This window comes from Struthio camelus, chromosome 4 (assembly GCF_040807025.1).
Source record: "Struthio camelus isolate bStrCam1 chromosome 4, bStrCam1.hap1, whole genome shotgun sequence".
NCBI lineage: Eukaryota > Metazoa > Chordata > Aves > Struthioniformes > Struthionidae > Struthio > Struthio camelus.
In genome coordinates this window covers 7,822,552-7,836,959 of record NC_090945.1, presented here as the reverse complement: position 1 = coordinate 7,836,959, position 14,408 = coordinate 7,822,552, and the positions used below count along the sequence as shown (strand labels likewise).

The 14,408-nt window shown below is 38.9% G+C and overlaps 2 protein-coding genes across 4 annotated transcripts in view; one reads left to right on the top strand and one right to left on the bottom strand.

Moving 5' to 3' along the window:
* Nucleotides 1–14,408, top strand: part of RASSF6 (Ras association domain family member 6) — a 152,591-nt gene that overhangs the window by 93,249 nt on the left and 44,934 nt on the right. For 2 of the 3 annotated variants that reach the window (XM_068940930.1, XM_068940929.1), the window contains exons 6-7: nucleotides 4,383–4,588; nucleotides 8,126–8,280. The gene's annotated coding sequence lies outside the window, so the exon portion shown is untranslated. Of the gene's footprint in view, nucleotides 1–4,382; nucleotides 4,589–8,125; nucleotides 8,281–14,344; nucleotides 14,407–14,408 lie in introns of all 3 variants that reach the window. The other variant, XM_068940931.1, reaches the window with a different exon arrangement.
* Nucleotides 5,458–8,164, bottom strand: LOC104149945 (interleukin-8). Its single transcript, XM_068940941.1, has 4 exons — nucleotides 8,033–8,164; nucleotides 7,410–7,545; nucleotides 6,894–6,977; nucleotides 5,458–6,279 (listed from the first exon to the last, which is right to left on the bottom strand). Exons 1-4 carry the CDS (start codon nucleotides 8,094–8,096, stop codon nucleotides 6,249–6,251), a joined length of 315 nt encoding a protein of 104 aa, XP_068797042.1. The 5' UTR covers nucleotides 8,097–8,164; the 3' UTR covers nucleotides 5,458–6,248.

Genomic DNA, 14,408 nt, shown 5'->3' with positions numbered 1-14,408 from the left:
CACCTAAATAAAGCCACTTTAATATCTTGATTAACATCATCAGCTATGTCCACATATTGTTTACTAGTTTCTGCCATGATCATCTGTTATATCATTTATTCTATCCTCCAAACTACCTAGTTCTTGCTTTTAGGAAGCATTGTCATTGGCCTACCTACCAAGAATAAAAGCACAAATAGGAAAAAGTTGTTGTTTAGAAAGGAAGAGATATATGGACACATTTAGGAAAAAAGTTTTGTCTTCAGCCAAAAATTTCTTAAAATCTAGGCCTAGGCATACATTAAATATTACTTTCCTGACAGAAGTGGATTTTTCCCCCAGAAATTACCGCAGCATCCCAACACATGCTAATACAAACACTACTTTTTACTTATGAATGAAAAAGTTTATTGAAAATTCAGATCACTTGCAAAAAATAGACATTAACATAGCGTAAGTCCACTTGAATTTGTTGCTATATATATATTCATTAGTCATGTGAGCTTTAATAAATTTTCTTACCTTTTGACACAGCCATTAAAACCAGAGAAAGAGCAAAGGTAACTGCAACAAATTTGCTGTACATTATTGTGCATAAATTTTCTTCTTGACTCTTCTACTTTGGTTTTGTTTCACATCTGGCTTTATATCAGAAGGGTGTACTCCTCCCAGCCTAAATACTAAACAAGTACACTCCAACACATTATGTGGATTCTGCACAAGGAAGTTTCCCGATATGTGAGACTATTGCATAATGAATCAAAATCTCTGTATAGTCCATTCAGTAGCACTTTGGAATTCCGTAAGTTACCTTGGCTGCTGTATTTTCTGAAATATTTCTTTATATTCTTTTTTATTATTATTCATGACGTTCTGTTTGAACCTCTTTGTGGGATATGTTAGTTTTAACCAGTAATGCTAACCTTGTACTTTGACTTCAGTACAGCATTACTAGATCCCCCCACAAAACCCCAAATAGAGGCTTATTTGCTCTCTGAATTGCACAGAAACTCCTGTTGAATTCTTTGGATTGCATTTAAATGCTCTGAGCAAAAACTTTCACCTAATAGAAATTAATGAAACATTTCCTCGCAGTATTGTGGACTATGTTTTGATATGACTCTGATAAAGTGGTTTATCTGGTGTCTTGTGAAGATAAACCTTCATTAGTTCTTTTTATTCTGTGAAAGGATTTTGGCTGTAATTTTCAATTCGGCCAAAGGGGTTTAGAAACTTCATTCCATACTGCTTTGAAAGGCTTCTGTATTTATTGAACAGAAAAAGATAAACTTTAAATGAGTTAGGGACTGTCTCCTAAGTGGCTTAGACCCTTTTGAAAATTTCATTTGTTCTGACTGTGAAGAGAAGCAAATATATCTGACAATAAGAACTCTAATACCACCTGATTCAAATAAGCACTTAAGAAGTTGTCTATTTTTCTTTCTAACCACATTCAGCTAGAACCACATTCAGATAGAAGTGAAATCTCTCTTGAGTATTTCCTGTAAGGAATCCATTTATAGAAGGTGTATTGTTTTTCTATTGGGACACTGAGAAACTCATATCTTTTCTGAGGTGTAAAAAAGGTGGTATCAGGGAAAGATACACTGGATCAAATTCTCATTTGTTAAAAGATGTTGTCCACTGAAAGTAATTTTAGTAATTTTGTAAAATTACTAAGAGAGGAATTTGTTTTTGAAAAGAAGGAGCCTACTATATTGGAGCCTTGATGTTGTATATAGGGGAAATTGTAGTTTATTCTGGATAGGTAGTTTCTAGCTTTTGCTAACTGGGGACCAGGACACGAATGCTTAGGAAATGTTAATTCACTAGGATTGGAATGGTTTTTGACTAAGTGGAACTAGTTTTTCTGACTCTAAAACACCTGATATGTGTGTAAGCTTAAGTAAACAAAGATGAAATATTACTATAACATAAATACAAATTCAAGTCTGTTAACTCAATAGCCAGTATGGTACCCTGAATTCATTGTGAGCTCATATATAACACATATAGTTAAATAATGAAAATGTAAATTAGTTTGAAGATAGAAAGGAAGTTAAGGAATGGCTTTTTAGAGTTCTCCAATGTGATAGAAGATGACTATTCCTTTTGTTTCTGATTTTAGTAACAAAAACTTAAAGAAGATTGTTTTTTCATGTCATTTCAGTTCCTTATTTTAACTTTGAGTGTAATTGGTCAGAGATACCATCCTAACTAATCTAACAAACTAACATTTGAAGAAATAGCCATGAATAGAACTTCAATAAGCAATTACTATGAAGAAAAAATTGGGTTCTATAGCCCATAATGGAGGTCTTATTTATCTCTCAGTCCTGTTGTGATATGACTAAAGCAGAGGGAGGAATTGTTCACCATGCCTCAATTTTGTCTCGTGAAAAGCTCCAATGAGAACACTATCAAAGAATGCTGATGACAGGAATCAGGAGTCCCCATGCTTTAGACACTGCAGTCTTATTTTAATGGATCCAGGATTTTACTTCTGAAAAGAAAATAAAAAGCAGCTCAAAGACCCAGGATGATACCAGCTCCTAACTTTTAATTTTTTCCCTAATCCTTGTAGCTCAGACATCTTCACAAATTTGGCAATCAGCTAGTCTGTAACAGGGATCCAAGTTCTGACTAAACAGAAATTGCCAGGACAGCAAGAGCAGTAACCTCCACGCAGTACCGGAAAAGCCACCTACGGGCTTAAGTCAATAGTCTGATTAATATGTACACAGAATAGTGGCTGATATCAGTACTAAAACAGCTAATGTGAACCTAGCGCAGATATGTCAATATGAGCTGCTTTGATTGTACACCACAGCCTGCTCTATTTATAAAGTGGGCTTCTAAAAAAGCCCCGACTATTTATAAAAATCACAAGAGAATTATTTTGGCTAGATAGCACAAGAAAATGATCTTCTGGGCTAGTAAACTATACCCTACTGGGTGTAGTTTGGTGTGAGTATGTAAAGCTGTTTGGTTTCCAAAGTCCCGTATGACAACTTGAAAGCATAGGCCAGTTGACTGACTTTGATTTTGATGACCCTGCAAGAGCACGCAAGAGAGTGAGCAAGAGGCTATTTCCAGGCCAGGCCTGATGAATGGTTTCCTAGGAACTTTGCTGGCTTGAAGGAACATCAGTCAGTTGCTGTGTCACTTTTAGTTTCTTAACAAGACTACTGTCAGCAGATTAAAACAACTTGAGGAATGTGCTATATCTGTCTTGACAATGTGACCTTTTCTTTACCTCATTTGGTGATTGTTTCATATCCCTTCAGGTAGTAGTGGTCAATTACAGAAATAATGATCAGCAAGAGAAAGGCATTCTTAATGGAATTATTCTTCAATAGTTAATTAAGCACAGTTATACTCAGAGCTGTCAAAGATGTAAACGTGTCGAAAGCTGGTTTGTACTGTTTGCCCAGAGCTTTGAGCAATAAGTGTTGCAGAGTTGCCAAGGCAGGAAGAGAGAGAATGTCTTTGCTGTTGGAAGATAATTTTTCGTACCGTTAGGAAGCAAACCTTCAGAGTTCATTGCCCTTCAGATCTCTTTCTTTAGCCCTTTCATCTAATTTCCCATGACATTTTCATTCACCACTCTCTATCTTTGTGACAACATGACTTTCTGAATTGATTCTCCAGATTTTTGCTATGTATGATCAGTGCTATGCTTTCTTTGCAGTACAGGAATTAATGCTAGAACAGGATACTGGTAGTCTTATTACACAGACTTCTTTTGAGATGAAGGTAAAAGTTTTATGTTTAACAAATAAGTTGCTATTTCCAGGGGATGTGAGGGAAGGATATATGAACTATACACGTATACTTGTAGATATCTCTTCTAAGACCTAAGTTCTCACAGAGGTGATGCCACTGATCTGCCATTCCCAGAAATCTACAATAGCTGGAGGAGGGGAATGGTTCAAATAGTGAGTTTCGACTCAAAAATATCTCACCTGATATAATGGCAGGTGATTTCAAACACTGAGATGGTACTATACTGTAAAATCATCCTAATGCATAGTCATTTTTACCCTGATAAGGCACTGACAAGGTGTCTATATACCATCTGTACCTTTTGAAGACCTGAACATTTAGATGCTTAGCAGAAGCCCAGCATAGGATTTGGATGGACATAGGCTGCAGCAATAAGCAGAGGAAAAAAGTAAGCTGAATTTAGTGAGAAGGAAGGTGGCTGGACAGAAATACTGTGCGTGAACTAGGTTTGGTCATCGAGTACGGATACTGTTCTATTTCCCTTAACCACATACTGGCTTGAATTTGGCTGCTCATGTTTCATGTTTATTTCTTATACATTGCTTAGAGGAAGGCGGTAGTTAAAGCCAACTGGTTGACTTCCAAGTGTCTCAACTTAAGTATTTAATTATTTCTAGCTAACCTCTGAATCATTTCACTCTGGTGAGCGAAAACCTATGGAGAAAAGAAGAGAAACGATTCAGCTGCTGTGCAGGCAGATGTCCTGACTGGGATCCTGGAAGCACAGCCATTGCGGACGTTTTGGACAGAAGCATTTATGACAAGAGCCCTTGGCCCTGATTCAGCTCCCAGTAGCATGACTGGGATGCTACTAACGATAAAGGTTATGCACTTACTGTATGCGTCCATATAGCACTGAAATCGGTGCCAGTCCTGTAAGGTACATACATGCTCTTAGAGGTGTGCATATATAGTGGGTCTCTCTGTGGTTCTTCCGCACCTCTCCCCATTCTTGACTGCTATTTCTGGCATGCTTGCCTCTGAATTAGATTTCTGAATGAAGAGAGCTTGTAAAAATCAGTCAGAAACCAGCAAGTCCTTCTATTTTAAGGCACATCCAAGCCCCCTGAGAAATTTTGCCCTCTGTGCATTTTGAGGATGAGATCTAGCAATCTGCCTAATGCAATACTATGGGACAGGGCAGAGGTGAGGCTGGGGGGCAAAGTGTGGTATGAATAGTTGTCATATTGCACGAAAGATTGCTCAAGCAATAGAAGAAACTGAGTCTGAACTCTGTTCCTCAGTATTTCTCCTGATGTAGTCCTCCTTCCCCTCTGGAATTAGGGAGGATGCTGAGTAACTTTCTTAACATCTGTCAGGTATCCCTGATTACTTGAAGTTAATGAAAAAGATTATTTAGTGCCAAATTCTCATGCAATGTTCTTTCTGAGCATCACCACTGCTATAGCCTGGGACTTTCTATGACTAACTGTTATTTATTCATTACTTTGTGAATTTTATTGGCACTCAAGATTATTACCAGTGACAGTTCAAGAACGATTGCCCAGACCACTGACAACACTGAACCTGGCAGAAGAAGAGGAAGAAAGTCAATCACTTTCTTTTACGTTTCTTCCTATTGAGAATCATCTGTATTCATTGGAGGCAAGCAGTTGCTGTGATAATGAGCTGTCTCCACAACTCAGCTGCCACTTATAAGACCCATTCAAGAGATACAAAATGAGAAAAAACTTATTCTTTTTAATTCTTTATTTAAATAAGGAGATTAATAACATATGATATAGAAATCAAAACATTGCAACAAGCTTTTCTTAGGCACATGAGCACCAGTATTTTCTGTAAATAAATAAATAAATAAATAAATAAAACCAACTATATTCTTATGCAAAAGTATAATTTAAGTAATCAATATCAGAGAAACAATATTAAACATCTAATAGAATCCAAATAAATAAATAAATAAAGTTGTGCTATTTTAAACCAAAATATGGCATTAAAATATGTATTCATACCTTCCCAACGCTAGTTCAAAATATCTTGAAAATGATGGCACAAAAACTAGTGCCTCATGAATTTTGGCTTTCTAATTCTGAGAGCCACCATTTTCTGGTCAGTAGCCCACCCTCTGAGTAAGAGTGACCTAGGTACAATTGATGCTGTCTATCTGTGCATACTGGGAGAGAAATTATTCTTTCTCAGCAAGTCACTGGTCTGTTGCTAATCTGTTAGCAAAAAAAGGAAGTTGTCATTTAGCAAAAATTGTGCTGAGCGTGCACTGTGCTGATATAACTGTGTTTAGCAAAAATGACTTCAAAATCATGTCTTTCTCCTTTAATAAGTAATTTTTCTGTCTGTGTTTTCAAGTTGAAGTGGTTTCTCTCCCACAACAGGGAATGAATACTCTCTAAATGCTGTTAAAAGTGTGAATGTAGGAGGTAGGAGGAGGTCAGTTGCCAGAAGCTTGATTGCTATGTATCCCATTTTGCCTTCATGGAGGAGTTAGGACATTTTTCTTCTTTGCCTTAGGACACTGTCTCAGTGTTGCCATTTGCCCTGCAAAGAAAAAGACAATTAAAACTTGCCCATGGAGCAGCTATCACTCACTGGAATCAGGTGAAATCATCAGCTAAGGGTTGGTGCTTCTGTGTCCAAACCCCTTAAAAGCTATTACTGAACCTAAGGGAAGCTGGTACGTTCTCATCTTTCCTCATGTATTCAGTAACTCTGTGGGCTTCTGTGGTTTCATGCCTCACTTAATTACTGTTGGGCCTGATTTCTCCCTGACTCGTCTAAGTACTATTAATTTTGAAAGAGTTATTCTTGTTTTAAACTGCTGCAAGCAAGAGTAAAACCAGTCAGTTAATGCCTGAATTTCCAGAGAGCAGAGTACCTGAGCTGTACATTTTCAATATGCTTCTGCCTTACCAGAGATGTAGCTAACATTTACAGGGGTTGCGTAGCCCAGTAAGAGATTGAACCTAACGCTATAATTAAAGCTCAAAGCAATCACAGTATTTGTCCCGGTTAAGAAATACAGTGAACAGGAAGGATAGCAAATGGCTGAGGAGACAGAATTTTTGAACAATTTGTGCTGCGCATGTTTGCTACCTCTTTTAAAGTATTATTTTTTTTCAATAAGCAGTTCTCATTGAGAACAAAAGACTCACTTGTCCAAAATTGCCTTGATGATCAGCTTCACCCACGGAGCAGTGGGTTCCAAACACACTTCTCTGCCGTCTTTCAGAGTAGCTCTGCACCAGAGAGAAAAAAGGAAGGCAAACTTGGTGAATTCCATGGCAAGTCTCCTTTTCTCTTAACATCACTGCAGTTTTCTTAGTTTATGCCAGGATAGCAGGTGTACACTGACATGTTCTCTTTTACTTTAAGCTGTGTCAGCTGAAGCTGTAGCCTAATATATAGTTTCTTCAATTATTTCATATCTTCTTATGTCTATTGGAATGCATTAAATCACCTGCAGGATTCTCTGTGGTTTCAAGATTGGCAAAAATGCCCTATAACAAGTAAAGAAACATTTGTAGGAGCAATGACCCTTACAGTTCTGGATTCAGAGTGGCTGAGCCTGCTAGCTTGTGATGTCTTTCAGAGAACAATTACATCATCACTAATGTAAAAGCCGTGTCCTTTTTGTTAAGAAGCAGAGAGAATATTGCAAAAGTACTTACATGACTTCGACGTTTTGGCAGTGTGGTCCACTTGGGATGAGGTTCACATTTTGAATGAACTTGGGGTGAATGAATTTGGAATGGGTGCTTATGCACTGGCATCGAAGTTCAATCCCGGAACGTGCCAGAGCCTTACCTGTAAGACACGAATAGGAAACAACAAAAAACCATGGTGGATATGTAGAATGTCTCACTATTGGCACAGGAAACACAGCATATTCTTTTTCTTATAGGATTAGTAGTCATAAATCTCTTTTTTAGGAATCTGAGGACTTGAGAAAGTTGCCTTCACCTGTTCTTCTACGCTGCCTAATAACAGTACCTGTCTGAAAATGACTATTACAGCAGCTAGTGTTTTAGAGAAATGCAAGAACATAACTACTGAATGCCAGCAGTTGTAGAACCATATTTTTATATATGGTATTTTTATATGGCCAATATCTGCTGAATTAGATTATTTGTGGATTTACATCCTTTCACCTGAAAATAAGGTCTGACTCCCAATTCTTTTAATATTTGAGGCACAAAATTATTTGCTGCACTTTTAAGAAAGCACATTATCTCTCCCTGTCAGCATTCACACTAGCAATCAATCATGAGAATTTTAGGAAGGACTTCTTTACCTTTTGTTCCAACTGCTGAGATTAGGAGAAGAGTCAGGACAGCAACAACAACCTTGCCCTTCATGATGATGCAAGAATTTTTCTCCCTTGCAGCTCCTGATTCTGGTTGTATGGAGAGGTGAGCTCCTGTAGCCCAAAGGGTGGCTGATGGCTGTGCTCTGGGACCTACCTTGTTTATATACTGACTTGGCCTCCTGCCTGTGCTCCAGCATTGCGTGTGGGTAGTACCAATGGAAACTCCTGAACGTGTAAGTTGCTATCACAAATGAGTCACACTCAAGTGGGTAAACCCCTCTCTCTAGATGACCATGAAATTGTTTTTCCTTAAGCGAGAACTAAAGAAATATAAAATATAAAATATGTACAATATTGCCCTGCGGTTAGCTTTGTGGAGTGTATAGATTTTTATAATATTCATTTTCTTGAGTATTGTGATTATGTTCTTCTGTGCCTTCATACTTTTTTCTATTAGTATTATGTTATGTTTTATAACTTTCCAGTTCTGGTGGAAGGCATGTGGTATGATCTGTGACATTCCATCTGTGTTTCTTTGGAGGTTTTTTCTTTTTCTTTTTTTTTTTTTTTTTGGAAGAACTGGTAGAACTATGAACTAATATCATTTTGTGGAAATGATGAATACTAGAGCAGCTAGATGTCTAGGAATGTGTAAGAAAAATTCAAATGTATATGATATTTATCTCTAGTATTCTCCCACTCTGAGCCTAGTTTCCTATGTTACCTCCTAGTTCTTTTCTGGGGAAAGAGAATGAACAATCAGCCCTTATCCCTCATGTCCATCCCCATAGACCTCTGTCACATCTCCCCCAGATATTATCAGTTTTTACAAAATGTTGTCCTGTTGCTTGATAGGAGCATAGTTTGGATTGTTCGTTCTTATCTCTAGACATTTTTTTCCCAGCAAACTATTACCATGAACTGCAAACATTTTACAGAAATGTAAATGAGTTTATCCATGGAAATGCATGCATATAGGAAGAAGATGGAAGTATGAATTTCCATTGCCCCTCGAGTGTAGAACTCTCTTTTCCAAATAAACACAAGAAACTGTTCTTTCCCTTTAATTTCAGAGGTATCGTGATTGCTTGTGTGCTATATATGCGATGAAGGTGATACTGTGTTCTTTGTGTAAAACTGGCTGCCTGTTGTCTATTATTTCTGCATTCTTGATCCAGACAGATAAGTTTGTGGCTATTGTACCTTGTTACTGCTCAAATACAAAGAGAGGGCTTATATATCTTACTTCTGTCGTGTGTGATATAATGATTACGATATAACAAAACTTGATACAGTAATCTATGGAGCAATGAGAACAATTGAGTAGAGAGATTGCTAGAGCCAGTGTTTTGACATGTAATTTAAAAAACAAAGAAAAGTAAGAGGTGGTTGAATACTTCGGTGGAACGCTCAACTTTCAGAAAACCCACAATCAAAAAATGCAAAATTTCTTTCATGGTTACAGAGGGAAGTCAGAAAAGATGAATCATGTTGTTTGGAATCATTTACAAGGACCCAGTTTTGGAAAAGTGAGGCAGGTAATAGCAAGAATTAAGCTGCTGAATTGTTAATATATACAATCTCTTAATCTCTTAATCTCTTAAGAGATTATCGCAATCTCTTAAATTCTGGGCTCCCCAGTACAAGAGAGACATGGCACTCCTGGAGAGAGTCCAGCGGAGGGCTACCAAGATGATTAGAGGGCTGGAGCATCTCTCCTATGAAGAAAGACTGCAAGAGCGGGGCCTGTTCAGCCTGGAGAAGAGAAGATTGAGAGGGGATCTCATCAACGTGTACAAGTATCTGAAGGGGGAGTGTCAAGAGGATGAGGCCAGCCTCTTCTCCGTGGTGCCCAGCAACAGGACAAGAGGCAACGGGCAGAAACTCTACCCACAGGAAGTTCCACCTGAACCTGAGAAAAACTTCTTCACTGTGAGGGTGACAGAGCGTTGGAACAGGTTGCCCAGAGGGGTAGTGGAGTCTCCTTCCCTGGAGATTTTCAAAACCCGTCTGGACGTGATCCTGGGCAATATGCTCTAGAGGAGCCTGCTTGAGCAGGGAGGCTGGACTAGATGATCTCCAGAGGTCCCTTCCAACCTAAACGATTCTGTGATTCTGTGATTCTGTGATTAATGAAAGGAATAACTCTTAAGCCTTAAATATAAATATCATAAACGACATCTGGCAGCCCCCAGTTAAAGAAACATTTTCTTTGTCGTAAGTGTCATAAATATGGTTATTGAAAAGCTTCAACTCTCTTGGTGTAAGAGCATGTTAACACCTACTGACTTTTATCACTTATTGGTGATAAGATTTCTGAGAAAAGATGGACTTATCAGTAATGGATGACACACAGGAATCGAGACCAGAGACTAATCTAATATCCTCCATCCATTTTTAGACATTAATGTGCAGTACAGAAGTCTCTGTCCGAGTCACTTGGTAAACTGGCACATGATAGATTAGTTTGAATCAACCAGAAATTGCTACTGCAAGCGTAAAACTAGCTAATTTACTAATCAAGACTTCTTCGTTAGTTTTGCGATGGCATACCAGAGGGCAACAGAGGGTTTGAGATTCCTGAGTGAAAAAGATGGAGCTTCTCAGATCCTTTTCTGTATGCTGCTCCCTGACTTTCCCTGACTTGTGAGAAACCTGGAGCTTTACATCTGTGTATACTCTCATGACCGCTGGGGATCCTCTTTCACGGCTTTGTCCTCCTCTCCCTCAGAGATTGCTCACTGGTGTCTTTAGAAATCCTGCCTCTGTGCCTAGGATTTTTTTGGATCCAAACATGTAAAGATCATTTAGAAATAGCTGCATAGCTGAGTCAGTGCCAATGACAATTTTTTTTTTTTAATGAGGCTCAGCAAGAAAGGGTAGTTCTGCTTGAGCTTTAGGTCTTCTTTGGACAAACTCCTCCTCTTATTTTCTTACACTGTATACCCTGTATGCAAAATCTATGCATACTTGTGACCTGCAAAGGGGAAAATGTCTCAACATCTTTGCTTCTTTGTCTGGCCGTCTGAATCTTTAGTTTCATTTGTATTTTCTCTTGGCTGTGAGAGTCTCTGCTGTGAACTGTACCTAAGACAGCTTGGTGGATTGAGATGGCCAATATGCCCTTAATTATTTCTTAATCTGATAGCAACAGAAAAGTCGAGATTTCAAGGTTGCATGCTATGACATTGAAAGATTTGTGTATGAAAGATATGGAATAAACTGCTATAAACTGACATGCGACTGTTAGATGTATGTTTAGTACCTGATCATCCTGATGAACTTCAGTAGTGTTTGGATCAGCCCTCTACACGTGCGCCCAACTAATTTGTTTTCTTTTGTTATCTACTATTTAGTTAATATGGGATTCTGAAAGCCTAACTCCTTCTGATGAGCTCTTCTTAGGAAAAGCTCACTGAAATTCTTGTGGTTGTCTGTGCCTCTCTTCCTGAAGCTGTTTATGCTTGATATTCAAAACCATTAACAAGAATGGAAATTGCATTCACTTGTCTCTAAAAATGCTGGCGATAGAATGAAGTGTATTTCCTAGGGTCATCCTCTATTTGGGCAGGTGTTACAAAGGTCAGTGTGGAAGTGACTTAACAAATTGGTCACGAAGTTGCGCAAAGTGTTCTGAGAACAAGGAACAGAGGCAGAGCTCTGCTGTTCTACAATACTACTTCCGCACGCTGCAGGAGGTACTGATCCCTACTCCTGTATTTTCTGTATGGCCTCATGATTCTTGCTGGAGAGAAACAGACTTTCAACACCTAGGCTGGTAAATAGTTTTTTCCACCTACGCTGATGATGAAATCTCTGCTTTGGAGGCAGGAGAAGTGCCTCTGAGTTCTCTCAAGGGAGGACCTGGAATGTGGATCTTCTCCCTGCACAAGCAAATGTTCCCACAATAGACAATTATATAATACATCTGAAACCAACACTATCACTTCTTGCTGTGCAATTTTATTAGTCAGCTTAAGTTTCCCTTGCTCATGTTGCTAGTTGTTCTAGATCTCAGTCCAATGCGTTTAATAGTCCCCATTCCCCGTATAGGAAAATTTTCCCACCCTTTTAGCTGGGCACCTGAAATTTATTGATGACAAGGTCGAGCATGGCTTCAGCAGTCCCTGAGCCTCAATCAGAACATTTATTGCTGACCCAGAACTTAATTCACAGTTTTCAGCAGTCCAAAGGAGTCCAAAGTACACTCCTTACTGTGCTCTGTGGCCTATTCACGATACAATCAATCGTCATTTACAGATTGGTTTGATGGAAAATATCTGCTTTTGTATGTTCCTGGGCTTTCCCTGTGTATGTAGTAACTGCACAGGAAATGAGGTCATCTCCATAAAGGGAAGTAGTATTAAGAAAAAAAAGTGGACAGGATGCTGCCTGCAGCGTGATCAGGATGTTCATGCTAATCAACATGCAGCTACTTCTTCAGAGAAAAAGTGACCACTATGGTTTAATTGCATTAGTTGCATTATTAAGAAAAAAAATTACAGTAGGATTACTCAGGGACTTTCCAGTATTTCAGGCAGTATCATCATCATACGTTGTCTTGCAAGACATTTGTATTAAATAATGCTTTTTATTAATCATCTTAAGTAACAGAAAACCAATTACAATATATGGACCAAAGAGCTTCTCAGACAAATATTTTATTTAGCTAAACAATCCCAGCTCTCTCAGCCTTTCCTCATAAGTGAGATGCTCCAGTCCCTTAATCATCCTTGTAGGCCTTCACTGGACTCGCTCCAGTAGGTTCATATCTGTCTTGAACTGTGAGACTCAGGACTGAGCAGAAACAGTCGTTGAGGCTAAGGACAGAGACCAGAGAACATTTAGGAGTAGACCTTGCTCCTGTCCTCACAGTCAGTCACTTATTTCCTCTCCTCTTCTTTGACAGTTTATGCCCCCTTAGTTGTGCCCAAACCAGAAATCTGTTTGCTTGGTGACCCTCATCTACTTGAGGGAGGAGGCAGAAATAATGATAGTTTTTCTCAAGCTACTATATTTTCAAATCTACTGCTAGTTACGCTTGCAAAGCAAAGCAGAATTAAGAACCTTGTGATACATTATTATTGCAATTCTAATCATCTGCCTACTACTATAAAAAGGAATGTATTAAAATCAGTGGAGTCACACTTCTACATTGGATCTAATTATGAACAAATTGAGGTCCTAAACTTGGATGTAGTAAGAAGATGCAAAGCATAAGAGCTAGTAGGAGGCAGAAGAGGGTGTGTTGGCCTCAAATTGCTGTGCGTGAATCGTCAAGGCATTTTTTGTTTCCAAAGTTTCAGCTGCATGGAGGAAAAATCAGTTTGAACAGGAAGTAGAGAGCTTATGTATATGCTTCTTGTCTGCACCTAAGAGAACAAAGGGTGAAGAGAGAAACTTGGAGAGCAGGTCTTCATTGCATTTCATCCATGAAGGCCCTCTCTTTGCAACGTGAGGATGCTGGCTCCTTGTGAAACTGATCCACATTAAGCACATTCTATGTATGCATGCTTACATCATATGAAACCAAGACAGAGTTTTTAGCTCCTTAAACAAAGACCTCTGACTTTGAAGCTGAGGGAAAACACTCCTGTGTTCCAAGTAAGTGCCAAACAAATGCTGACCAAGCACAGAAGCTTTCTATCTTGTATCAAAATGCCTCCTGGGAGCCAAAGTAAGAGGTAGAGAAGGCAGAGATTCCTATTCATCTCTGTTAGCATCGTGGCTGCTTTCAAAACCACAAATCAGAAGATGCAAAGCACAAAAGGCACCTAAATCTTGTAGGCAGGTTTGGGAATGTGTATAAGTGCTAATATCTTGGAAGAGCTTGGAGCTTTAGACCTGACTGCAGAAACCTCTCTGGCAGGTGGGGCACAGGCTTTATGTTTGCTCAGAGAGCAGTGAAAATCTGTTACTTGTGTGAGCCTATGTCCAGAGAGATTGCTACAGATCACTGCTCTGAAAAGCACAGGACAAAAAACCAGCATAAAAGCAGCAGGGAGCGTGTATGGAGTCACATGCTATTCAAGAGGACTTTCCCAAGTTATGTAGGAGACTCAGGCATTACATCCTTGTTTGCCAGATATAGAGGAGTAATGTGAATCAAGGTCTCCTGTAAGAGTGCTGCCCAAAAGAGCCTGTTGATCAGAGCTCACACTCACCTGATAACATATGTTTCTGCTCCAAGCTTAGATGTTAGGTTTCATAATCACTAAGCGTATCTTTCATTTTTCTCTCCCTTTTTGCTGGGACCCCCACAGCTGATCTCTGAAACCTCTTGTTCTTTCATGATAGGTGTTAAGCATGCTGCAAACTCTCCACCTTCTCTGAGATTAGGAAAGAGCAAACACTGGGAGGT

Coding starts and splice junctions, on each gene's coding strand:
- LOC104149945 (XM_068940941.1), bottom strand. CDS start 8,096: ATGAAGGGCAAGGTTGTTGTTGCTGTCCTGACTCTTCTCCTAATCTCA. Junction 7,546..8,032: donor CTCAGCAGTTGGAACAAAAG/GTAAAGAAGTCC, acceptor CGTGTCTTACAG/GTAAGGCTCTGGCACGTTCC. Junction 6,280..6,893: donor ATCAAGGCAATTTTGGACAA/GTGAGTCTTTTG, acceptor TTTTCTTTGCAG/GGCAAATGGCAACACTGAGA.